General features: G+C 44.3%; 1 protein-coding gene across 2 annotated transcripts; it reads right to left on the minus strand.

Annotated features, from left to right (window-relative positions):
* Nucleotides 1-338: 338 nt before the first annotated feature.
* Nucleotides 339-21217, minus strand: rrm2 (ribonucleotide reductase M2 polypeptide). Of its 2 annotated transcripts, XM_038799794.1 has the most exons (9): nucleotides 20716-21217; nucleotides 15375-15524; nucleotides 13876-13992; nucleotides 13007-13140; nucleotides 10394-10488; nucleotides 8343-8476; nucleotides 2690-2794; nucleotides 1966-2079; nucleotides 339-1440 (listed from the first exon to the last, which is right to left on the minus strand). In XM_038799794.1, the coding sequence occupies exons 1-9, from the start codon at nucleotides 20797-20799 to the stop codon at nucleotides 1288-1290; spliced, it is 1086 nt and encodes a 361-aa protein (XP_038655722.1). In that variant the 5' UTR covers nucleotides 20800-21217; the 3' UTR covers nucleotides 339-1287. The 2 variants fall into 2 exon arrangements, with proteins under 2 accessions (XP_038655722.1, XP_038655733.1); XM_038799805.1 differs by lacking the exon at nucleotides 15375-15524.
* Between the last annotated feature and the right edge of the window lie 730 nt (nucleotides 21218-21947).

Raw genomic sequence — 21947 nt, forward strand, 5'->3', positions numbered from 1 at the left:
AAGGCGAGCGTTTGAACCAACACCACCAGCTCTGAATGCATCCAGCTATACAGAGGCACAAAGCAGGGATGCCCACTTTCACTGCTCCTGTTTGCCCAAGCAATCAAACCCCTGGCGATCTCTCTGCGAGACGCGGACAGCTGGAAGGGCTTCTAAAGGGGAGGCAGAGAGCACAGAGTCTCCAGAGGAACCACACACACACACACACACACCCAGGGTTTAGAGAACACCAAGGTGTATCATGGAGTTCACCTGACCCAAAAACTTTTAATAGATTTTGGTTATGGGGAGCTCAAGGGCCCACTCTACAGGTGTTATGCAACAGAGATCTAAAGCACTTTTAACACAAAACAATGTTTATTCTATTAATTCAGTTAACATTTTATAAACACACAGTAAACATCTTAGCAACTATCAACTCAAATACTCCCCCCAAAGAAATACAGTACTCTATAAGTAACCTTTAATCTTTCCTAGCAAACTCTAGAAGACAAATACGCTCTTTAACAAAGATAGCAGGTTTTAAATTCTCTACGGAGATCAGTTATCACTTTTAAATTAGCAAGTGATCTGAAGATATTCTTTACATGCAGATAGATCAAATTTACACCTCGTTTGGCTGGATGCAGCTCCAACTCTGATAACAAAAACTAAACACACACTGTAGCTGCCTGCTCCACCCACACTCTGACATCACTGCAGCTTTTGATAAACACCCATTTTTTAATGACATGACACCAGTCTGAGAAATAGGAGTTGTATGGGGAACAGAAACCTATTAAGCATAAAACTGTTTTTACAGCAGTGATTGAGTTGGTGAATTTTAAGCTTGGGCTATTTTAAGAAATTCTAGAACCAAGTCACGTTTATGCATTCAGACTCTGGTCAGAAATCCCATTTCCAAGCAAGGTGCCCCTGAGATTTCTGAACTACGATCTACCCATCTTGCCTACATGAGGAATCCAAAGATCCCGAGTAAAGAGAACTTTTGTTGTCTAATATGGGGCCTCTGCCGTGTGAGGTACACATGGACAGTGGTACTTCCTCACATTGACAGTAATCACCATCATTGGATGCACAGAGATAATTGCATCTAGGTCAATCACTTGCCCAAAAAAGGTAACCCAAAAGATTTTTTGAATAAGATCACATGTGTCTTTAGAAGTTTTTCATGGTCAGTTGGAATATCCAGCCATAAAATGAATTGTCAACCCCAGTACATAATGGCAGCCAAGCCTTTCCTACTAGACATGCTGATGCTTTGTATCCACAATAGTATATTTCAGACTAGAAGTCAGCATCCAGTGTGAAGTGGTTATCTTCTGCTTTTGACATCACACCCATCCTTTGATACTCAGCAACTCTCTTTTCAAAGAAGTTGGTCTTCCCTTCCAGAGAAATGTTTTCCATGAAGTCAAAGGGGTTTTTGGCTTTAAAAATCTGAAGTGAAAGAAACGGATCAAGCACGTTATAGTTTAGTCTTTCCACACATTCATTGATAGCTAAAGGAACAAGATAAAATAGTGGTCAGAACGCATGCCTGATATGTCAACCATATCCTGCGTGTGGATAACTATTAACATTATCAAAACAAAATCCAAATCAACAATCGACTTGCATTTTATTTCAAAATCTTCACAATGCGCTATTAAAAGGTACAAAGCCTCGTGTTTGCAGACAGTCAAGAGGGCAGACCATCCACATTTTTCATATCAGTCAATGAACAGTGATCAGGAGTGGGAACAAAGGCCAATTCTCTTCATCTCCATGGAATACAAGATCATAAACCATCCAGACTATTATTTTATGAAAAAAAGCACTTTGCCACCAGTTTATTTTTGCCTGAAGATATTTGAACACATTAGAAATGTTAATATTTACTGTGGGTCACCACAGATTTAATACTGCCATAGCACAGATATATCCTTGACAGGATTAATACACCGAGCAGGGACATATACTAACCTTGCTGAAACCCAATTCCAACAGCAGGCGGTCGGCCACAAACTCAATGTAATATTTCATCAGGGTGCAGTTCATGCCAATCAGGTCCACAGGGAGAGACTCAGTCAGAAACTCCTGTCAAAAAGAGTAATTAAGTTTATTATGGCAGTTTTGGGAAGGACAAAAGCGGTTCTTAAGCTATGAAAAGGGCAATAAATCCTGGAGCACCATTTCAAAAGTCACTTCAGTATCCTTTGTTCAGTGGAAATGGCTAAAATGTTTAAGCCTGGGATATCAAAGGTTATTCTTCAATCTTAGTAGCATCTGTTAAGTTATAGGAGAAATCTGGACTGCATTTCCGGACCTGCTGACGGTAAGAACAGAGACCAAGATGGCTGAATATGTATCTAGCAATGGAAGGGCAGTGATTAAAGGTGTTCCAGGAAGGCCAAGAAACCTACAGCCAACTAGAATCGGGTGGGGGGGGGGGGAAGAGAAAGAGGGAGGCACGCTTTCAGTTGCCTATGCTACATGCCTGCTGCTCCTCCCAGCTGAAGGCCTCCTCCTGGCCTCCAGCCTGGAGCTGGTTGACCAGCAATTAGCCAGGGACCCATTTCCATGCCAATTAAGGTGGTGCCTCCACAAAAATCCCGAAGAGTATCTATTTGCCCCTTAAGAAAACCCAACCCGTGAGTCGCAAGCATCTAGGAAAACATTTTTTTTAAAAAACCTAATGGACCCTTACCTGTTCAATCTTCACTGCTTCAGTAATAACTTCTCGGACTCGTGCTTCAGAGGGTTTGTGAACCAAGTGTTTGAACAGAAGACAGGCAAAGTCACAATGCAGCCCCTGGCAAGAAAGGAAACAGGGTAACACAAAAAACACTGGGACTGCAGTTCAATAAGCTGCCAGCTTCCCCCAGAATGAAAACCATGTTCCTACAAAACACACGCAGTTGTCAGAACATAAACCTGACAAAGCAGACAAGAGGAATAGTCTGTCACAGACCTGAAACGTTAACTGTCGTCAGGCCTGCAGCATCCACAATATTTTTCTTTATCTGACAAGTGTCTGCCCACATGGTCCATTTAAAAAAAGACTGACAAGTGTTGTAACAATTTTTAATGACTGCTTTTCAGAGTAACCAAACAGACTAGGCTGGATACTGGAGGAAGGAGGGAATGTAATTAGGATTTTTGTTGTACTTTGCAAACAATCACAGTTCAGACTGGTGGCAGCTACAAGGGGAGGTGCTGCTAGTCATCTCTAATGAAATCTAATAAAGAGCCTCAGAACAAATACCCATTATGTCTATATTAGCATATCCCTGATAAAAGATACTTGTTTATGGAGGGGGTTATTTATTAACATTTTAAGCCAAGCAATCACGAGCTTCATCACCCAGTGTTTGCATAGTCATGAGGTGCAGGAGCACAGTTTTGATCAACAGCACAAGTACTTTTAAAAAATGTTTTTGTCCCAGCTTGCTCAAAGAGAAATTTCCATTCCCTTTATACTGGCCAGGGGGTGATAATTTCTCATGAACAAATGCAAGTGCTTTCTTGAAGCCAGGCCCACAAGCATTCTGGCAAAACACAAAGGACTGATCACTGTTCAGAAATTGTTGCCCACTACTAGACAGTCTCTCTCAAATGGCCAACCTTTCAGTAGAGAACAACAAAAAATGATTGAAGCTCTGTCCCTGAAGTGACCATAAGAACCAGGAGCAGGAATGGGCAATTCAGTCCCTTGAACCACTCCACCGTTCATGATCATGGCTGATCTCATCTTTGCCTCAACTCCACTTGCCTGCCTGTTTCCAGAATCCTTCAATCCACTACCAATTAAAAATCTTTCTATCTCCTCAAATTTATTCAATGTCCTAGGAATCCACCACACTGTAGGGAAGTGAACTCCAAAGATTCACGACCCTTTGAGAGAAGTATTTTCTCCTAGTCTCTCCTAGTTTTAAATCTGCGACCTCTTACCCTAAAACTATGACCCCTTGTTCAAGAGTGCCCCATAAGAGGCAAATTCCATTTGCCTTCTTTATTACCTGCATACTAGTTTTTGGAGATTCATGCACGAGGACACTCAAATCCCTCTGCACCAAAGCACTCTATTTAGATTGTTGTCTTTCCATTTTTCTGACCAAAATGGACGACTTCACATTTATCCATGTTAACCTCCATCTGCCAAATTTTGACCCATGTCACCTAACCCAACTTCTTTCACGGATTCTAAATTTCCCAATGACACGATAAACTGGTCCATAGTTTCCTACTGTTTTGAGCCTCCCTCCTTTTTTGAATAAGGATTTTCCCAATCTTAGTAGAACTTTTCTGCATCCAGGAAATTCTCAAACATTATAACCAATGGATCCACAGACCCTAGGATGTAGGCCATCAGGCCCTGGGGACTTGTCTGCCTTCAATCAGAATAGGTTGAAATATTGATTTTTAATCTCCACTACCAATGCTCTCCTTTTACTGGGATTTACTGGCTGTTCACGCCAGCGGGGTATTCCAGTCCCATGCCGGCACACAGGTTTCCCAGCGTCAATGTGAAATCCTGTTTCCCACAGGACCAGTAAATCCCGCTGGTGGGCCGCCTCCACAAAACAAGTGGCAGGTTGGTCAGTAAATCCACCCACAGAAGCTTTTGCTAGGCTTTATTTTGCACTAGTATTCTTTCATAATTTACCATGCTCTTTATTACTTTGGGATATTCATCCCAGCTCAGCTCCCCGTACCTACAGCCTGCGATAGGCCTTTGCAATGGCATGTCTTCAACTTTGTCTTTTGTTATGTTATCTTGAACTTCCTTGCTTAGCCAGAGATGCTTCCCCCCCTTACAATTTTTGGGAGGAATTGACAAGAGTCAGAAGCACAGAAAGTATCTCCATAAAACTACCACTGCTCATCAGCTGCGCTACCGAGTCCACTAGGAACAAATCTGTCCTCATGCTGATGTATTTACCTTTGTTTAACTCCAGAATGCTAGCATGGGATGAGTTCCACCCTCCTCCTCAAACTGAGAAACTCTCTCATGCCGTGGCCACTCTTCCCAAGAAGATCCTTAACTGGGAGGTTACTAATTAATCACTCCTCATTACACAATACCAAATCCAGAGTAGACTGCTTCCTGGTTGATTCCACAACGTATTGCGCCAAGAAACAATCCCAAATGTATTCAACGAACTCTCCCTTGAGGTTAGGGAGAGTTTGATTAATCCAGTCTATATGCATATCAAAATCACTGATGACTGTCGTTGTTCCTTTCTTACAAGCTTCCAATATTTCTTGGCTTGTACTGTGCAACTACTACTTCCACCAGGGAAGTCTTTCCTTTGAATCATAGAACCCCTACTGTGCAGAAGGAGGCCATTCAGCCCATCAGGTCTGCACCGACCCTCTGAAGGAGCATGCCACCCATACTACCCCATAACTCCACCGAACCTTTGGGCACTAAACAGGCAGTTTAACATGAGCAATCAATGTAACCTGCACATCTTTGGACAGTGGGAGGAAACGGGACCACCCGGAGTAAACCCACACAGACACGGAGAACTTGCAGACTCACGTACAGATAGAGTCACCCAAGGTGGGAATCTAACCCAGGTCCATGGCACTGTGAGGCAGCAGTGCTAACCACTGTGCCACCCTTTAACTATTTCTTATTTCTACCCAGACTGATTCCACGTCTTGATCTCCAGTGGCTATATCCCTCCCTTTACCAGCAAGCTACACCACCTCCTTTACCTTTGTCTATTCCTCTGAAATGCTGAGTCTCCTTGGATATTGAATGCCCAGACTGGGTCTCCTTGTAATGATGTCTCAGATCACCACCAAATCATGCCTCTTTGTCTCCATTTGCATTGTTAATCTCATTAATTGTGCTTGTGCATTCAGACACAAAGCCTTCTATTCCCTACTCTTGGTGGATTCCTTGGTGCAATGTGATGTTCACACGTTCTGTCCCTTTCGTTTATTTTCTGGTAACAGTGCATCTCAGGGTAGCAGCATTGACTTCAGTCACTGGCTATCAATTAGCAACATAACAGTGCTGAAGGAGGCTATTTGGCCCAACAAGCCTGCATTGACCCTCTGAAAAAGCACCCTTGCTTGTCTACCCCCTCACCCTATCCCCGCAAGCCCATCTAACCTTTTAGACATTAAGGGGCAATTTAGCATGGTCTAGCCATTTTACCTGCACACCCTTGGACTGTGGAAGGAAACCCATGCAGCTGCGGGGAGTATTTGCAAATTCTACAGTGACCCAAGGGAAGCAATACCATCCCTACCAAACTACCCCAGTAAAATCCAGCACTGGCATCCTAGATATTGTGCACATGGACAATGGGGCAGGAAACAATCGACAATGGAAGCAAATTATTCTGTGGTGCAAGAGAGAGAGCATCAAATATCTGTGTAGAGCACTGGTTTTCCAGTGAGGAAAATTTAATTCATGCAGAAAAATCCCAACTTCTCCTGCATTAAAAAAAAACAGTTATTCCATCAGCAAGCAGCAGCTGTAACCATAGTGATTTCATGAAGTATTTAGGCTATACCAATTCACTCCCAAAATTTCAATTCACCTTAGATTGAATTTGCTGCCCTTGTCCCAGATGCTATATTTTTAAATTTATGATGACCGGTGTCATCTGAGAGTACCTTTAAGAAATGGATGTTTAAGCAATGGAACTTTAAGAAATGTAGCCGCTAATATTACTGAAGTGATGTCAGAGGGTGGGGGGAGCTGAGCTGAGCTCACTTCTGCTTTTGGTTTCAGGTTTGAGGAAAAAGCTGCAAGAAGAAAACACGGAACTAGTCTGTTGATGTCTGAAAATCCAAAGACTACAAGTATATTGGGCGCGATTCTCCGCTGCGTACGCTGGTTGGGAGAATAGCAGGAGGGCCTCCCGACATTTTTCACGCCCTCCAGCTATTCTCCTCCCCCCCCCCCACGCCCGACCCACGCCACGAATCGGCGCTTGCGTTTTTTACGCAAGCGGCGATTCTTGGCGATGGGCCGAGCGGCCGGGCCTTTACGCCCGTTTTTTCACGGCAGCAAACACACCTGCTTGCTGCCGTCGTAAAAAGCGGGCGCTGGATGCCCGTTTGGGGCATCCAGAGGCCCGTTTGGGGCGGGAGCACCACCGTTGTGCTCGGGAGGGGACAGGCCCGCGATCGGTGCCCACCGATCGTTGGGCCTGCATCCAAAAGGGACGCACTTTTTCCCCTCCGCCGCCCGACAAGATCAAGCCGCCACATCTTGTCAGGCGGCGGTGGAGAAATGCAGAACCGCGCATGCGCGGGTTCAGTCAATGGCGTGATGACGTCACCGTTGAAGCTGGCTGCCCGTCATCTTGGCGCACGGCCTTAACGACGGTCGTTAAGGCCGTGACGCCGTAATTCCCAGGGTCCCGCTCCTAGCCCCGATTGGGGGGGGGGGGGTGAAATCGGGCGGGTTCCGGGGACGGGCGTGAAGGCTGCCGTGAAACACGGCCAGTTTCACGGCAGCTTTTACGACTCTCCGCATTTGCGGAGAATCTTGCCCATTGAATGTAACCTCATATCTATTGTTAAACTTGAAGTCTTTTGGAGGTTTGAAGGAACATTTTGAGGGATTATTTAGTGTTGTATTATTTTCGGGGTTATCTTTGAAGTAAGGGGTGTTAAGGGATCCGATGTTTAATTAAAAGGTTAAGTTGAATTCATGGAATAAACACTGTTTTGGGTTTAAAAACCCACGTGTCCATAATTGTAATACCACACCTGGAGAACAAGCTGTGTGCTTCAAAAGCAACAATACATAAAAGGGGGAGGTTGGTTGAACTCCATGATACATTTCGGGGTTCTGGAAACACCTCTCCCATAACACCAGTTTCTAAAAATATAACTGAACGTACACTCCAATTTGAGCCCGATATTCAGCAAGAGTCACGCATTTGGGAAACATCCAAGTCGGACATTTTGAAGTAGTTTGGGGGGGGGGGGGGGGGGGGGCAGTGGCATATTTCAGATCCAGAATGAACTTCGCCCACCACAAAAGCAGCTAGACCTGCTGCGTTTCTCCAGAATCCACAGGATTCTGCTTTTATTTCTATAAGAGATCAGTTCAGAGGTTTTGCTGTAAACCTGGGACAAAGATATGAAATCCAGTACTTTGTAATAGGTTTAAAACACTGAGCCCAGGCCACTGTAGGTGCAGACATGGGTCAAATGGCCTTCTATGCCATATTTTACTCCATAATATGGTAAAGGTATTTTTCAACTATTTGCACACTAAACAATCCAATCAAAAACTGATACCCATGCTGGTTCAGGTCTAATGGCTGCTTTTTCCACAATCAGCATTTACACTGCATTACAGGAACAGAATGCTCCACACTTACTTCATCCCTACTGATCAGTTCATTGGAGAAAGTTAGGCCTGGCATTAACCCTCGTTTCTTCAACCAGAAAATAGCAGCAAAGGACCCGGAGAAAAATATTCCCTCAACAGCAGCAAAGCCAACCAATCGCTCCCCTGGATCGGAGATAGAGCAAAGAAAATGCACTCAGGATAGAGAGTGAGCAAGTTGTACGAGTCTATAAATCTGAAGTCAATCCCAAGAGAAAGCAAAGTGGAAAGATATTTATGGCCAATTAGAACACCGCGTCCCACTAAAGTTTAGCTGACCCCGCCTTAACCAAAACATCTTCATCAAGCTGTCAAAGTGTACATCACAAAACACACAAAAAAAACAAGCAGACAAGAAATTAATGAAGTTAAATATTCTAAAACTTAAAAAGCCCCTGCATTAATGCATGCACGGAAATTGACCACAACTTGTGGCAGTCATTTTTAAAATAAATTTTTAGAGCATCCAATTTTTTTTCCCCTGCCCTAATTAAGGGGCAATTTTAGAGTGGCCAATTCACCTACCCTGCACATCATATTTTTGGATTGTGGGGGTGAGACCCACGCAGAATGCGCCAACTCCACACAGACAGTGATCCGGTGCTGGTATTGAACCCAGGTCGTCGACACTGTGAGGCAGCAGTAAGTACTAACCACTATACCACAGTGCCATCCGTGGCAGTCCTCATTTTAAGAGGAAGTGATGCACAGCATCTGCTGGATCCAATTTTCATCCAGTAGGCACTCCCAAAGACATGCTGGATTTTAAAAAGGTAAAGGCTAGACGGTTGTCTGATTAATTAGCTGGCTTCAAGGGAGGCTAAAGATTGAGCCCTCTAAATATTGGGAAGACTGAAGCCATCACTCTTCCTGCCCACCATCTTTCATCTCCTTGGCCACAGAAGCTGAACTAAATTGCTACCATGGCACCTTACAGACAGTGCAGAGCTAGCGACTCCATATCTGTTGCATCATCAAACCTCCACAACATTAGCAGTCTCAGCTAATTTGCTAAAACACCTTTTGTTGTTACCTTTGGACTTCTGGATTGGTGCAGGCTGGAAAACAAGTTTATCCAAAGCTCTGCCACCATTATCCCAGTGCATTTCCCTTGTTCATGCGGTCATACATGGCTCCTGGCCCAGCAACATAATAGACTGTCATTCTGGCCCAAACCCCCTCCGTAGTTGTCCACTTTCCCATCTTTAATCTACTCCAGCTGTAGAATTGTGCCCCCTCGGTGGTGGTGCCTGCAACACCTGCTGCCAAGCCCATCAGCATCTCATTCAAGATGTTCCTGAAAACCCCGACAAATCTTTTAGTCAACTGACAGATTTGGCCCAGTGCCAATGGGACGTTTTAGCACATTAAAAAAAGGTGCTAGATTGATAGAAGTTGCTACCTCGCCAATCTGTGTGTTTTAGCTCTATTACTGCAATCAATTGAATCTTTTGCAAGGAGTTAGATGGTATTGAGCAAACAGGAATAATTTTCCGAGAAGAATTTCAGTTAATTTAATTTTGCTGGGTGGGGGAGAAAGAAAGAAAACTACAAGCAGTCTGGTTTAGCACAGTGGGCTAAACAGCTGGCTTGTAAAGCAGACCAAGGCCAGCAGCGCGGGTTCAATTCCCATACCAGCCTCCCCGAACATGCGCTGGAATGTGGCGACTAGGGGCTTTTCACAGTAACTTCATTTGAAGCCTACATGTGACAATAAGCAATTTTCATTCATTTTATATTTATTTTGATCGATTTAGTAGACAGTCTTTTCCACCAGGACACAAATTCAACTCACTGCACCCTCAAATGTGCAGTAGGAATAGGAAAACATTATCGTGAACCCAGGAGACTAATTTGCTTCATTACAACAATTAAGGTTAACAGACTAGTATTCACACAGCTTCATTGCTTCAAGGCAAAAATCTTTGAAGTGCATTACATTAATTTTATAATTAGAATAGTTTTAACACTGGACATCTTTTCCCAACCACTCTTTCCTCCCCCCCACCCCCTGCCCACCGCAAATTAAATTCAGACACATACCAAATGTGGACTCCCGATCTGCAATCCACCGCAAGGCCCAGTCAGCCTTCCTCTTTACACATGGCACTGTCTCAATTGCATTAAACAAAAACTCCCTGAAAAAGCACCATGGAACCCACATTAGATCAAGCTTAGACTAGGGCATTGATTCCTAATGCAAGAGAGAAATTTTGAAACAGGTTATCCTAATTTATTCCAACAACTGGAAATATTTCTAAATATTGCTTGAAAAGGGACATTCTGCCTCGCACACAAATAAGTAATGAGGCATATGAATTTCAATGGCAGTTATGTGGGCCACAACAGCACATCTTTTCAGCTGATCACAACAGGCAGTGTACTGAGCATTTTCCACCAGCCCGTGCTTGCAACAGCTCGGTGGGATTTACCGACCACCCCACTGCATGTTTTTTGGCGGGGGAGGCGCCCCGTCAGCGCGATCTACGGGTCCCGCCATTGTCAATGGGATTTCCCGTTGACAGCACCCCTTGCTGCCGGAAAACTCGTGCACTATGTGGGACCAGAATTTCCCGCCGGCATGAACAGCGAGTAAATCCCACCCATAATGTCCAACGTTAGATAGAATTACACTCAAGGTTCAGGTTCGCAATGTGACTCATACTTGTTAGAACAGAAATATATTCATACATAGTTTCTGCAGGAAGAAAAAAACAAAAATATTGCACTTTTTAAAAAGCATAGGGGAATAATAGTTCCCTGGTGCATTCCCTATGGCAACACGCTGACCAGTGTTGATTTGCCAACCAATCAGCACCCCTTTTGTCATGCAGTGTAAACTGTTCCTCCTCAAGATTGGGTACTTTTGTATCTGTCCTTTATGCAAATTATAAAGGATGTCTCTTTTTCAGTAACATTCAAATTCTGCATTACCAAGTAACAATTCCAAATATTCCTGGTTGGATTATAGAGTTTGCAGAACTAATGTAACCAATTCATTTTAAATAAATTACAAACTAGACATCAGAAGCTGGGTCTACTTCCATTTTGTACTTTGATTAATAAGTACTGCTGTAATCCCAGTGGGAATGGGTCCCGGTATCTGCAGATGAGGGGCTATGTGAGGAAGCAGGTGCTGTCATTTCGCTAGCTGCCACCCTCGAGTTGCAGAACAAGGTGGTGTCGAAAACAGGGGTGGGTGAGGGCAGAGTCTTGGAGATTTACAAAGAGCTAATGGACTGCAAAGGCGCTCCAATAGGAGATGTTAAGTGCAAGTGGGAGGAAGAGCTGGGGAAGAGTTGGAGGCTGGGCTGTGAGGCGGGGGGATGCTTTGGAGGAGAGTGAGCGCATCCTCTTTGTGAAGGCTTAGCCTTCTTCAGTTAAAGGTAGTCCACAGGGCACATATGGTGACCAGGATGAGTAGGTTTTTCACAGGGGTAGAGGATAGGTGTGGGTGGTGCGTGGGTGGGCCGGCGAAACACGTCCACATGTTTGGGCCGGTCCGAAGCTGGAGGGATTCTGACAGGGGTTTGCTGACATGATATCTGAGGTGTTGGAGGGAGAAGGTGGTCCTGAGTCCAGAAGTGGAGCGTCGGAAGACCCAGGTGTCCAGGAGGCAAGAGAGGCCAACGCCTTGGCCTTTGCTTCCCTGGTAGCCCAGAGACGGATCTTATTGGAATGGAGGGACTCGAGGTCACCGAAACCAGGGGTTTGGGTGAACGACCTTGTTGAATTTCTCAGATTGGAAAAGATCAAGTTTGCCTTGAGAGAGACTGTGGAGGAGTTATCCCAGGCCGTTCATCGACTACTTTGAAAACAGTTAAGATGTCAGCACTGGGGTGGGGGGGGGGGGGGGGGGGGGGGGAAGAGAGAATGGTAGCGTGTGTTATTTGAATTCGTGTTTGCTCTCTTTTTGATGTGGTTTTGTTTGATGTATATATGTAAATGCCTTCATGAAAATATTTTTTTTTAAAGTACTGTTGCAATAACCTTTACTCAAATGTTCAAAAGGGAGCCAAATCACTTCCCTTACTGAAGGCCATCTTGGAGAACAGGAACTAGCACTTCACCCATACTCAAGTAGTAGCCCTTAGACCTAGAGAGTGCCATTATTCTGGTAGGATGTTGGAGGGGCCAGTAAGTTTTCCTTCATGCAATCTCTCCACAAATGTGGAAGGTGCACAAGTCAGCATGAGATCCAATCTGAACAATGGAGCACCAATGCCAATTTGGTGCCCCATTACCTAATTCTAGCCAAGGCCAGCTAATTCAATCTGGGCTAGAACTGAATTTGGTGTTAATAAGATACACGAGTCAACAAGCTTTATCTTGAACAATTCAGTTTAAACAAACTTGCATCAGTAAGAATATAAACCAGTCTCAGTAGTGGAGAACAATCGAGTATCACGAGAGGAAGGTTAAGCATGGAGTTCACTTGCATCATGGCTACATGGAATGAGTATTCAAGCTCTATGCTTGAAGATCAGAGAAGAGTTCACGTCTTCCATCCTCCCACCATTTGAAGGAAGGCCAAAATTGTATCTTTTACTCCAAAAGAAAAATAAATAAATAACCTTGATGAGGCAGAGAATGGAGTTACTAACATACACACAAGCCTCAACTTTGGATAAGAGCGATGTAAAATCGATTTCCTACCTCTCTTTGGGATCCTTGATGTAGGCATCAAGAAGGAGACTATACATCTCAGAATGGACATTCTCCATGGCAATTTGGAAACCATAGAAACAACGAGCTTCAGTGATTTGGACTTCCTGACTGAATCGCTCCACCTATAAAAGACATCTAGCTATGAGTGGCTACAAGGTACAAGCTTAATTCCAATATCATCAGAGCAAAAACAAGCCAGAACTGCATTTTACATAGTAGTAAACTAAATTCTTGGAAAAGGTCACAATTTTAATATGTTGCCAAGTCATATCTGCTTCAATTCAAGAATTCTGCACAACTAGATATTTTTATAGCTAGGTTACCATTTAGAGAAAAAAAAAGTTCTATTATTAAGCAACATTCTTTATTTTTAAAAAGGAGACATACCCTACCTATCCAAATGTGCATGTCAAACACATGAGGGGGATAGATAGAGTGGACGTTCAGAGACTATTTCCTCGGGTGGATGTAGCTGTTACAAGGGGGCATAACTATAAGGTTCAGGGTGGGAGATATAGGAGGGATGTCCGAGGTAGGTTCTTTACTCAGAGAGTGGTTCGGGTGTGGAATGGACTGCTTTCAAGCGGTTATTGGATAGGCACATGGAGCACACCAGAATGACAGGGAGTAGCTTAATCTTGGTTTTGGACAATGCTTGGCACAACATCGAGGGCCGGAGGGCCTGTTCTGTGCTGTACTGTTCTATGTAACACTGGAACAGCAATTGTGAAATTCAGTAACAGGGCCTTTTCCACCTGAACTTGTTCACATCTTGTACCACAATACTGACAATAATGGGAATATCATACTGTCAAAAACTGTATTGAAATAATTTTAGAATGCAAATCCAGATTTACCAGGTTCTCATTTACAATCCCATCACTCGCAGCAAAGAAGGCCAGGACATGAGAAATAAAGTGTTTTTCCTCCTGTTTCAGAGATGCCCAGTGTGCAAAATCCTTTGACAAGTCAACCTACAGAAACATATCAGAAAGCTCAGCAAATTAACTCACATCTCTACCTATGCATTATCTGCCCAATTACATAGATATAATAATAATCATCATCATCATTATTGTCACAAGTAGGTTTACATTAACACTGCAATGAAGTTACTGTGAAAAGCCCCTAGTCACCACATTCCGACACATGTTCGGGTACACAGAGAGAATTCAGCGTGTCCAAATTACCTAACAGCACATCTTTCGGGACTTGTGGGAGGAAACCGGAGCACCCGGAGGAAACCTACGCAGACACGGGGGAGAACGTGCAAACTCCTCACAGACAGTGACCCAAGCCGGGAATCGAATCTGGGGCCCAGGAGATGTGAAGTAACAGCGCTAATAACTGTGCTACCATATTAGTTTATTTTTCCATTCATTGGATGTGGTCATTACTGGCCAGGCTATCATTTATTGCCCATTGCTGCCCTTGAACCGAGTAGTTTACTTTTTATGGAATTCAAATTCCACCATTTGCTATATGGGATTCAATTTGAGGTTCCCCAGAGTATTTCCCTGTGTCTCTGGATTACTATGCCACTCCCTTCCCAGAGAAATAGATAAACGTTCCTTCGCAAATGCAAAAGCTCTTGCTTAATGCGGCACAACGTATTAATATACAATGCATAATTTTGCCCCCAAATGAGTCTTGCAAATAAGGAAAAGTGCACTTTTAGCACAAGGACAGCAATCGCTTCTCTTCCTTTTAGCCAAAAGTACAGCAATTTTGGTGATGTCTCGAGTAATCTCCAGATCACTCTGCCCAAACACACTTTACTGAAGAAAATAGAAATACTTGGTCAGTCAAATTTGCCCATAGAAGAGTACTCAGGGAGATTACTACCAGTGCTTGCAGTACCAGAAGCAGATCCAGTCCATTATTGTAGAGCGGTTACTGATTTTTTCCTCCCCAAAAATTTACTTCAGTAATAGGAGTACATTGCATGACAGTTAATTCACATTACACAAGGTACAAATCAAATCAGTTTCTTGTAATACTGTCATGTTAGTTACTATAATTTTCACCGTACTCATTAGATATCAAAAATACAGCCCAAGGCATTTTTCACAGTTTAACCCCCAAGTGTGCAATGGCTGAATGGTTCTAGACAGTGGCTATTCCAACTGCACCTTTGCAGCAGCTGCCCCAAGCTGGAGTGCATGCCTCAGCATATTGTCCTGACCACGGGATGTGCCAATCTGCAACTGCTGTTAACAATTCAAAGACCAGCAGGTTCCAGGCAGGCCAAAGTGCATCTATCACTGAGTTCACAGCCCTTCAGCCGATAAGAGTGGTTACTGACCTCCACACCCAACTGGGGTTATTTCCCCACTACAATCTACAATGCATTTACCTCTTCTGCAGTCCAGAACGACGCTTCTGCCTTTTTATACATTTGCCACATATCATGGTATTGGATCGGAAAGATGACAAAACGATTGGGGTTTCCCTGAAGAAGAGGCTCATCCTGAAGTTTTGCAGTTTTTGAATCTTTCAAGTCAACCTACAATTTAAATTTGTTCTCATTAGATGAAGGAGCACTCTTACCAGCAGAAATCTGGTGCTAATCAGAGCCAAGAATACAAAGAAAGCTTTCTGTTTTTGAGGACTCAGTACCAGATTCAACACCCAAGGGTCAAATGCACAGGGAGACTCCTTAGTTTTATGAACCGATGCATCATCAGCTGGAGGTACGCAGCTAAGCTACTGCCAAACACTAGCACTTGTACAAGAGGACTTGTTACCCAGACATATTTATCTTGATGGAACCCAAGATTATCCTCAGATCTCAACGAAAGCACCCCAAAAAGGTCCAGCAATCTCTGCAGTGTGGACCTGTGCTTTGCTAATGCCAGTTTGTTTCTGGTGCCTTGTCAAGTGATACTCCAGGCATCCAGCAACAATGATATCATCAAGTAGGGAAAGCAGCTAATCACAGAGTTGACAGCAGAACACACCAAATCCCATCACTTCAATTTTTGTATTTTACAGTTAGCAAAATAAGTTATGGATGCACACACATGGCATCAGGATAGAAGGTGGGGGGGGGGTCGCAGCACGGTTGTTAGTATTGCTGCCTCATGACGCCAAGCACCCAGGTTTGATCCCACTCTGTGGCATTTGCGCATTCTCCCCATGTCTGCGTGGGTCTCACCCCCACAATGCAAAGATGTGCAGGGAAGCTGGATTGGCCACGTTTAATTGCCCCTTAATTGGAACTTTTTTTTAAAAATCATAAGAAGCCAAAATGTATAGAAATGTGGCATTCTAAAAATATAAAATAGCCTTTCAGTATCAGCCAAGGTGTTAGGAGTAATTATGAATGATCTCCAGTAGCGGCCATGGAATGAGTGGTCACACATTTGGCAGCTATCGCGCAAGGCAGATTTTTCGGACATTTTCCCCATTCGGAGGGTGGACGTTTTGATGAAAAAACATGCAGGAGTGATTGGAGAGAGCTAAACTCCACTGATGTGGCTGGTGGATGGATCCACTGACCAGAAGTGGATTGAAAAGAAAAGGAGCAGCTGGTGCAGGAGAATCTTCGTGCGGCACAGGCCAAGACAGAGGATGGTAAAGGGTCTGCCCGACCTGCCCAGTGGTCGAAGGAGCAACTGGTGGACTTCTTAAAACAAGAATAGGGAAGCACAGGAGGATCTAGTCAAGGCTGTAGGGAAGAGAAAGCCGGAATTGACCACGTGAAACAATGGAAGGCCAGGGCCAAGCAATTCGGAAAGCGGAGGAGACAGTGGGGGAGCACGAGGAGCAGCTTGCCTCATTGGCGGCTGAGATGGGTGTAATGCAAGAGACCTAAAAACTTTTGAAGTAGAAAGTGGAGGACAGAATCATTCCAGGAGACAGGATTTGCAAATCATGGGGATGCCTGTTGGCATCGAGGGAGCGGACACTGGCAGGTATGTAGCCAATGTCTTAATAAAAATATGTTTTTAAAAACAGAGTAATTATGAACTTTGTGCACTGCTAAAAATATTTACACATCATTCAACAAGGAGTTACTTTTCCCAAGGATTTTTACAGTGAGATGAACAATATACAAGTGGCACTACCATTAGTGGCAGAACCGCTGGGAAATTGATGGAACAACTTGGTGACAAGGATCCGAGGTTATTTAACAAACATCCAACTTTGCAGGAGTCCAATTCACCTTTGCACCCACCCTTGCTGTGTCAACATCTCTTTGGTCACCCATATAGCTGCAATTTAAATGCTTACCTTGAAAATCTTAGTTAGGATTTAAATTTGAGCATTTCCTAAATCACAAAGGCACTTGCATTTCACTGGTTTTAATTTAGCCCAGTATCTATATTTAATAATCCACTCAATTTGAAAGAAGCAAGTCAGATTCTCCTAAACAGAAACGTTTTAAGTGAAAAACAAATATATAGTCAGTCTCTCTGGCTTTGTCCACACTTTAAAAGGCAAAACTTCAGTAAGGCATTTGATAAGGTTCCCCATGGTAGGCTGATGGAGAAAGTGAAGTCTCATGGGGTCTAGGTGCACTAGCTAGATGAATAAAGAACTGGCTGGGCAACAGGAGACAGAGTAGTAGTGAATGGGAGTTTCTCAAAATGGAGAACTGTGACCAGTGGTGTTCCACAGGGATCCGTGCTGGGACCACTGTTGTTTGTGATATACATAAATGATCTGGAGGAAGGTATATGTGGTCTGATTAGCAAGTTTGCAGATGACACTAAGATTGATGGAGTAGCAGATAGTGAAGGGGACTGTCAGAGAATACAGCAGAATATAGATAGATTGGAGAGTTGGGCAGAGAAATGGCAGATGGAGTTCAATCTGGGCAAATGCGAGGTGATGCATTTTGGAAGATGCAATTCAAGAGTGAACTATACAGTAAATGAAAAAGTCCTGGGGAAAATTGATGTACAGAGATATCTGGGTGTTCAGGTCCATTGTACCCTGAAGGTGGCTGCGCAGGTTGATAGAGTGGTCAAGACGGCATACGGCATGCTTTCCTTCATCGGAAGGCATATTGAGTACAAGAGTTGGCAGGTCATGTTACAGTTGTATAAAACTTTGTTTCGGCCACATTTGGAATACTGCGTACAGTTCTGGTTGTCACATTACCAAAAGGATGTGGAAGCTTTGGAGAAGGTGCAGAGGAGGCTCACCAGGATGTTGCCTGATATGGAGGGTGCTAGCTATGAAGGGAGATTGAGTAGATTAGGATTATTTTCATTAGAAAGACGGAGGTTGAGGGGGGACCTCATTGAGGTCTACAAAATCATGAGAAGTATAGACAGGGTGATAGCAAGAAGCTTTTTCCCCCAGAGTGGGGGACTCAATTACTAGGGATCATGAGTTTAAGGTGAGGGGGGAAAAGTTTAAGGGAGATATGTGTGGAAAGTTCTTTACGCAGAGGGCAGTGGGTGTCTGGAACGCATTGCCGGCGGAGGTGGTAGAGGCGGGCACGATAACGTCATTTAAGATGAATCTAGACAGATACATGAATGGGCAGAAGCAGAGGGATCCAGATCCTTAGAAAATAGGCGACAGTTTTAGATAGAGGATCTGGATCGGTGCAGGCTTGGAGGGCCAAAGGGCCTGTTCCTGTGCTGTAATTTTTCTTTGTTCTTTTCTGTCGATCTCCCACTTTCTGATATCATCCACTCAGGCATACATTTTATCAGCTGCTATACACAGAAATGACAACCATGAAACTATTGGGATTGTTTTAAAGCACATCTGGCTCACCATCTTCCTTCACAGAAGGATATCTGCCACCCGTATTGTCTGGCTTGCATGTGACCCCAGACCCTCAGCAATCTGTTTCCCCCTTAACTGCCTACTGAAATGGCCTCACAAAGCCACTCAATAAGGGCAATGAGGGACAAGGAATAAATGCTTGCCTTTCCAGTGATGTTGAAATCCCATAAAACACAAAGGGGAAAGCATTGTTCCTTCCTGCAAACCTATCTCTCAACAAAGCAAAGAAAAAAAAAGTATTGAAAATTTGAAATTACAAGTTGAAGATGCTCAAAATACTCTGGTCTGGCAGCATCAGCAGAGAGAGAAACAGTTAAATGAGGTCAGAATTGGAGAACAGCAGATATTTGAAAAGGATGAGAATTTTAAAATGAGGCATTGCCAGATTGGGAACAGATGCTGATCACTGAATACAGGAGCAATGGGCGAATGGGACTTTGTTGCAAGCCAAGATACAGGCTGCAGAGTTTCAGGTGACTGCCTTGCAGAGCATTAAAAATCAATCCTCGAGATAACATAGGCTTGGGATGAGGGCTCCAACAGCAGACCAGCTTAGGCAGGCAAAGAATTAGATAGAATGGGAGGTGCAAACCGTATTGGCGCGGCTTGGTTCATGGTGGCAATCACAGACTAATGTCCCAATCAGCAACATTAAAAAAACGGTCCACTATACCACTTCCTAGGTTAAACAATCACAAATTGTAATCTAAAATATCAGAAACACAAAAAAGTTACTGACAGCAAGCATTTCAAGAGGACTGGTAAAAGAAAAATCCTGAGTTTATTCGCTATTCTGTCATAATCACAGAATCATAGAGTTTACAGTGCAAGAGGCCATTCGGCCCAACAAGTCTGCACTGGTAACCCCACCCTACCTTTTTGGACACTAAGGGCAATTTAGCATGGCCAATCCATCTGACCTGCCCATCTTTGGACTGTGGGAGAAAACCGGAGCACCCGGAGGAAACCCACGCAGACACGGGGGACACGATTCTCCCGAGTTATGAAAACTCGGGAAGCTGGCGTCAAAAATGACGGCAGCTTCCGCCCCCCCCTCCCCCCCCCCCCGACCGGGAACCGATTCATCTCCCCGGTCGGGGCTAGCATCGCACAGCCGTGAACTCCAGCATCACGGGCTTAACGAATTTTGTTAAACCCGCTAGCCAAAGTTAGCGACGGCTGACGCGTCAGATGACGTCAGCCGCGCATGCGCGGATTGGACGACTCCAACCCGCATATGCGCGGATGACGTCATCACGCATATGGTACAGCCGTGCCAATCGGTGCCATGGTTCCCGAGAACGGGACTTTACGCCCGTTTTTACGAACGGTCAGAGCAGGTGTGTTTTACGCTTGTAAAAACGGCCGTAAAGGCCTTGGAAATCGGCCCATCGGCCAGGAGAGAATCGCTGCTCACCGTAAAAAAACGGCGGGCAGTGATTTGTGTCGGGAGGCGGGCGTTGGGGGGGGGGGGGGGGGGGAGCAGCGGGAGGGCGTCGGACCAGCGTGTCCATAAAAGTTTACGCCGCCCGCTATTCTCCGAATTTTCGTGAGAGCGGAGAATTGCGCCCGGGGAGAACGTGCAGACTCCACACAAACCGTGACCTTGGAGCTGTGTAGCAACAGTGCTAACCACTGTGCTACCGTGGACTTTGGAAAACAGTGGCTGGAGAGCAACCTTTACCAGCGATTACATTCCAAGGACGGCATCACCATCCACAACGGACCCACTTTGAGCCCCAACAAAATTACCTCACCGCAACTTAATGTCACAAACAATTAACCCAATACACCCAAACAATTGTCACAATATTTCGCGCTGATTTCGATGCTGGAGGCGGGTGTATTTATAGCATTCATAGCTGCCCAACTACAGAAGGATTATAACAGAAGGATTATTTCTGGCGGAGTTTAAAAGGGAGAGAGAAGGAAAAAATAAAGCATCTTACCCCGTTTTCTTCTTCTTCCGGAAGAGATACAGAAAGACTTGTGGAGATTTGATGGTGGGAGTTCAGGTGAGCTCGGTGAGACATGACTACAGTTACAGCTCTTTATCCCCCCCAAACCCAAACAAATTACAGTAAGTTTTGCAATTGCAAAGTGCAGCGATGGACAGAGTGTCATACAGCTGCAAGTACCCAGTTTAATTCCCCACTCGCTTGTTTAAATGTGCCCACTAGTCCTGCACTGTCTCCAGCATTTTTAAATATTCCCGCGCGGGGGCGGGACAAGCCAAGTCTCTAACCCCGCCTCATGACAGCAGCACAACCAGTAGGATCCGCTAAACTCTTCAACGTCACAATGCTTGTGTCAATCCCTGATCAGTATCAAGAGGGAAATTGTAACGCAACATTCCACAGATGTTGGTGGAGGAAATGCTCAGGGGGCAATCTGCAAGGAGGACGTTTTGAAGAGTAAAAAGACAAAATTGAAGCAAATGTCATTTCCTAAGAACAACGCTGGTAATAAAATTGTAAAACGCTGGGGATCGTCTCGCTTTACAGAGCGATCTGCAGCGCAGAAACTGGCCCCACCTGATCAAACCTGGTACTCCGGTTTATACCAAACTCCGGACCTACCTGCTCCACCCTCCTTAACTCGACCCATCCCGCTCCCCTTCTCCCTCACGTACATGAAAACATCAATCCTCCTTTTAAACGCATCAATGCCATCCATGCTTCCAACATCCAATGTGGCAGCTGGTTTCCATATCCTCTGCTATCAAGAAATTCCTCCAGAATTTTCTGCTCGATGCGTTAATGGCTATCTTGTATTTCTGCTCTCTTCCGAACTCACCTACAAGCAGGATCAGTGTGTCCACACCCAATGATTCTTAAATACTTTTCGGTATTCCCCCAGTGACTTGTTATTTAAATACGTGCAGATAGTACGACTGAGTTACTTTAAAATTAAATTAATTTAGATTCTGTGATTCTGTAGAAGGATATGGGGCAAATGGGGTTAGCTAAGATGGGCTTTTTGGTTGGCATGGACCAGTGTGGGTCGAAGGGCCTGTCTCCGTGCCGTAGATTCCCTGATTCTATGATTTTTATACATGGAAAATAATATGAGCAAGGGACTATATTTTGTGATGATATTGTGCAAGATCATAATAGATGTATGTTTAAGAATACAGTCACACTGTGTCAATGGAAATTGGCCTTTTAATATAAGGGAGCAA

This window comes from Scyliorhinus canicula, chromosome 1, assembly GCF_902713615.1.
Source record: "Scyliorhinus canicula chromosome 1, sScyCan1.1, whole genome shotgun sequence".
Classification (NCBI taxonomy): Eukaryota; Metazoa; Chordata; class Chondrichthyes; order Carcharhiniformes; family Scyliorhinidae; genus Scyliorhinus; species Scyliorhinus canicula.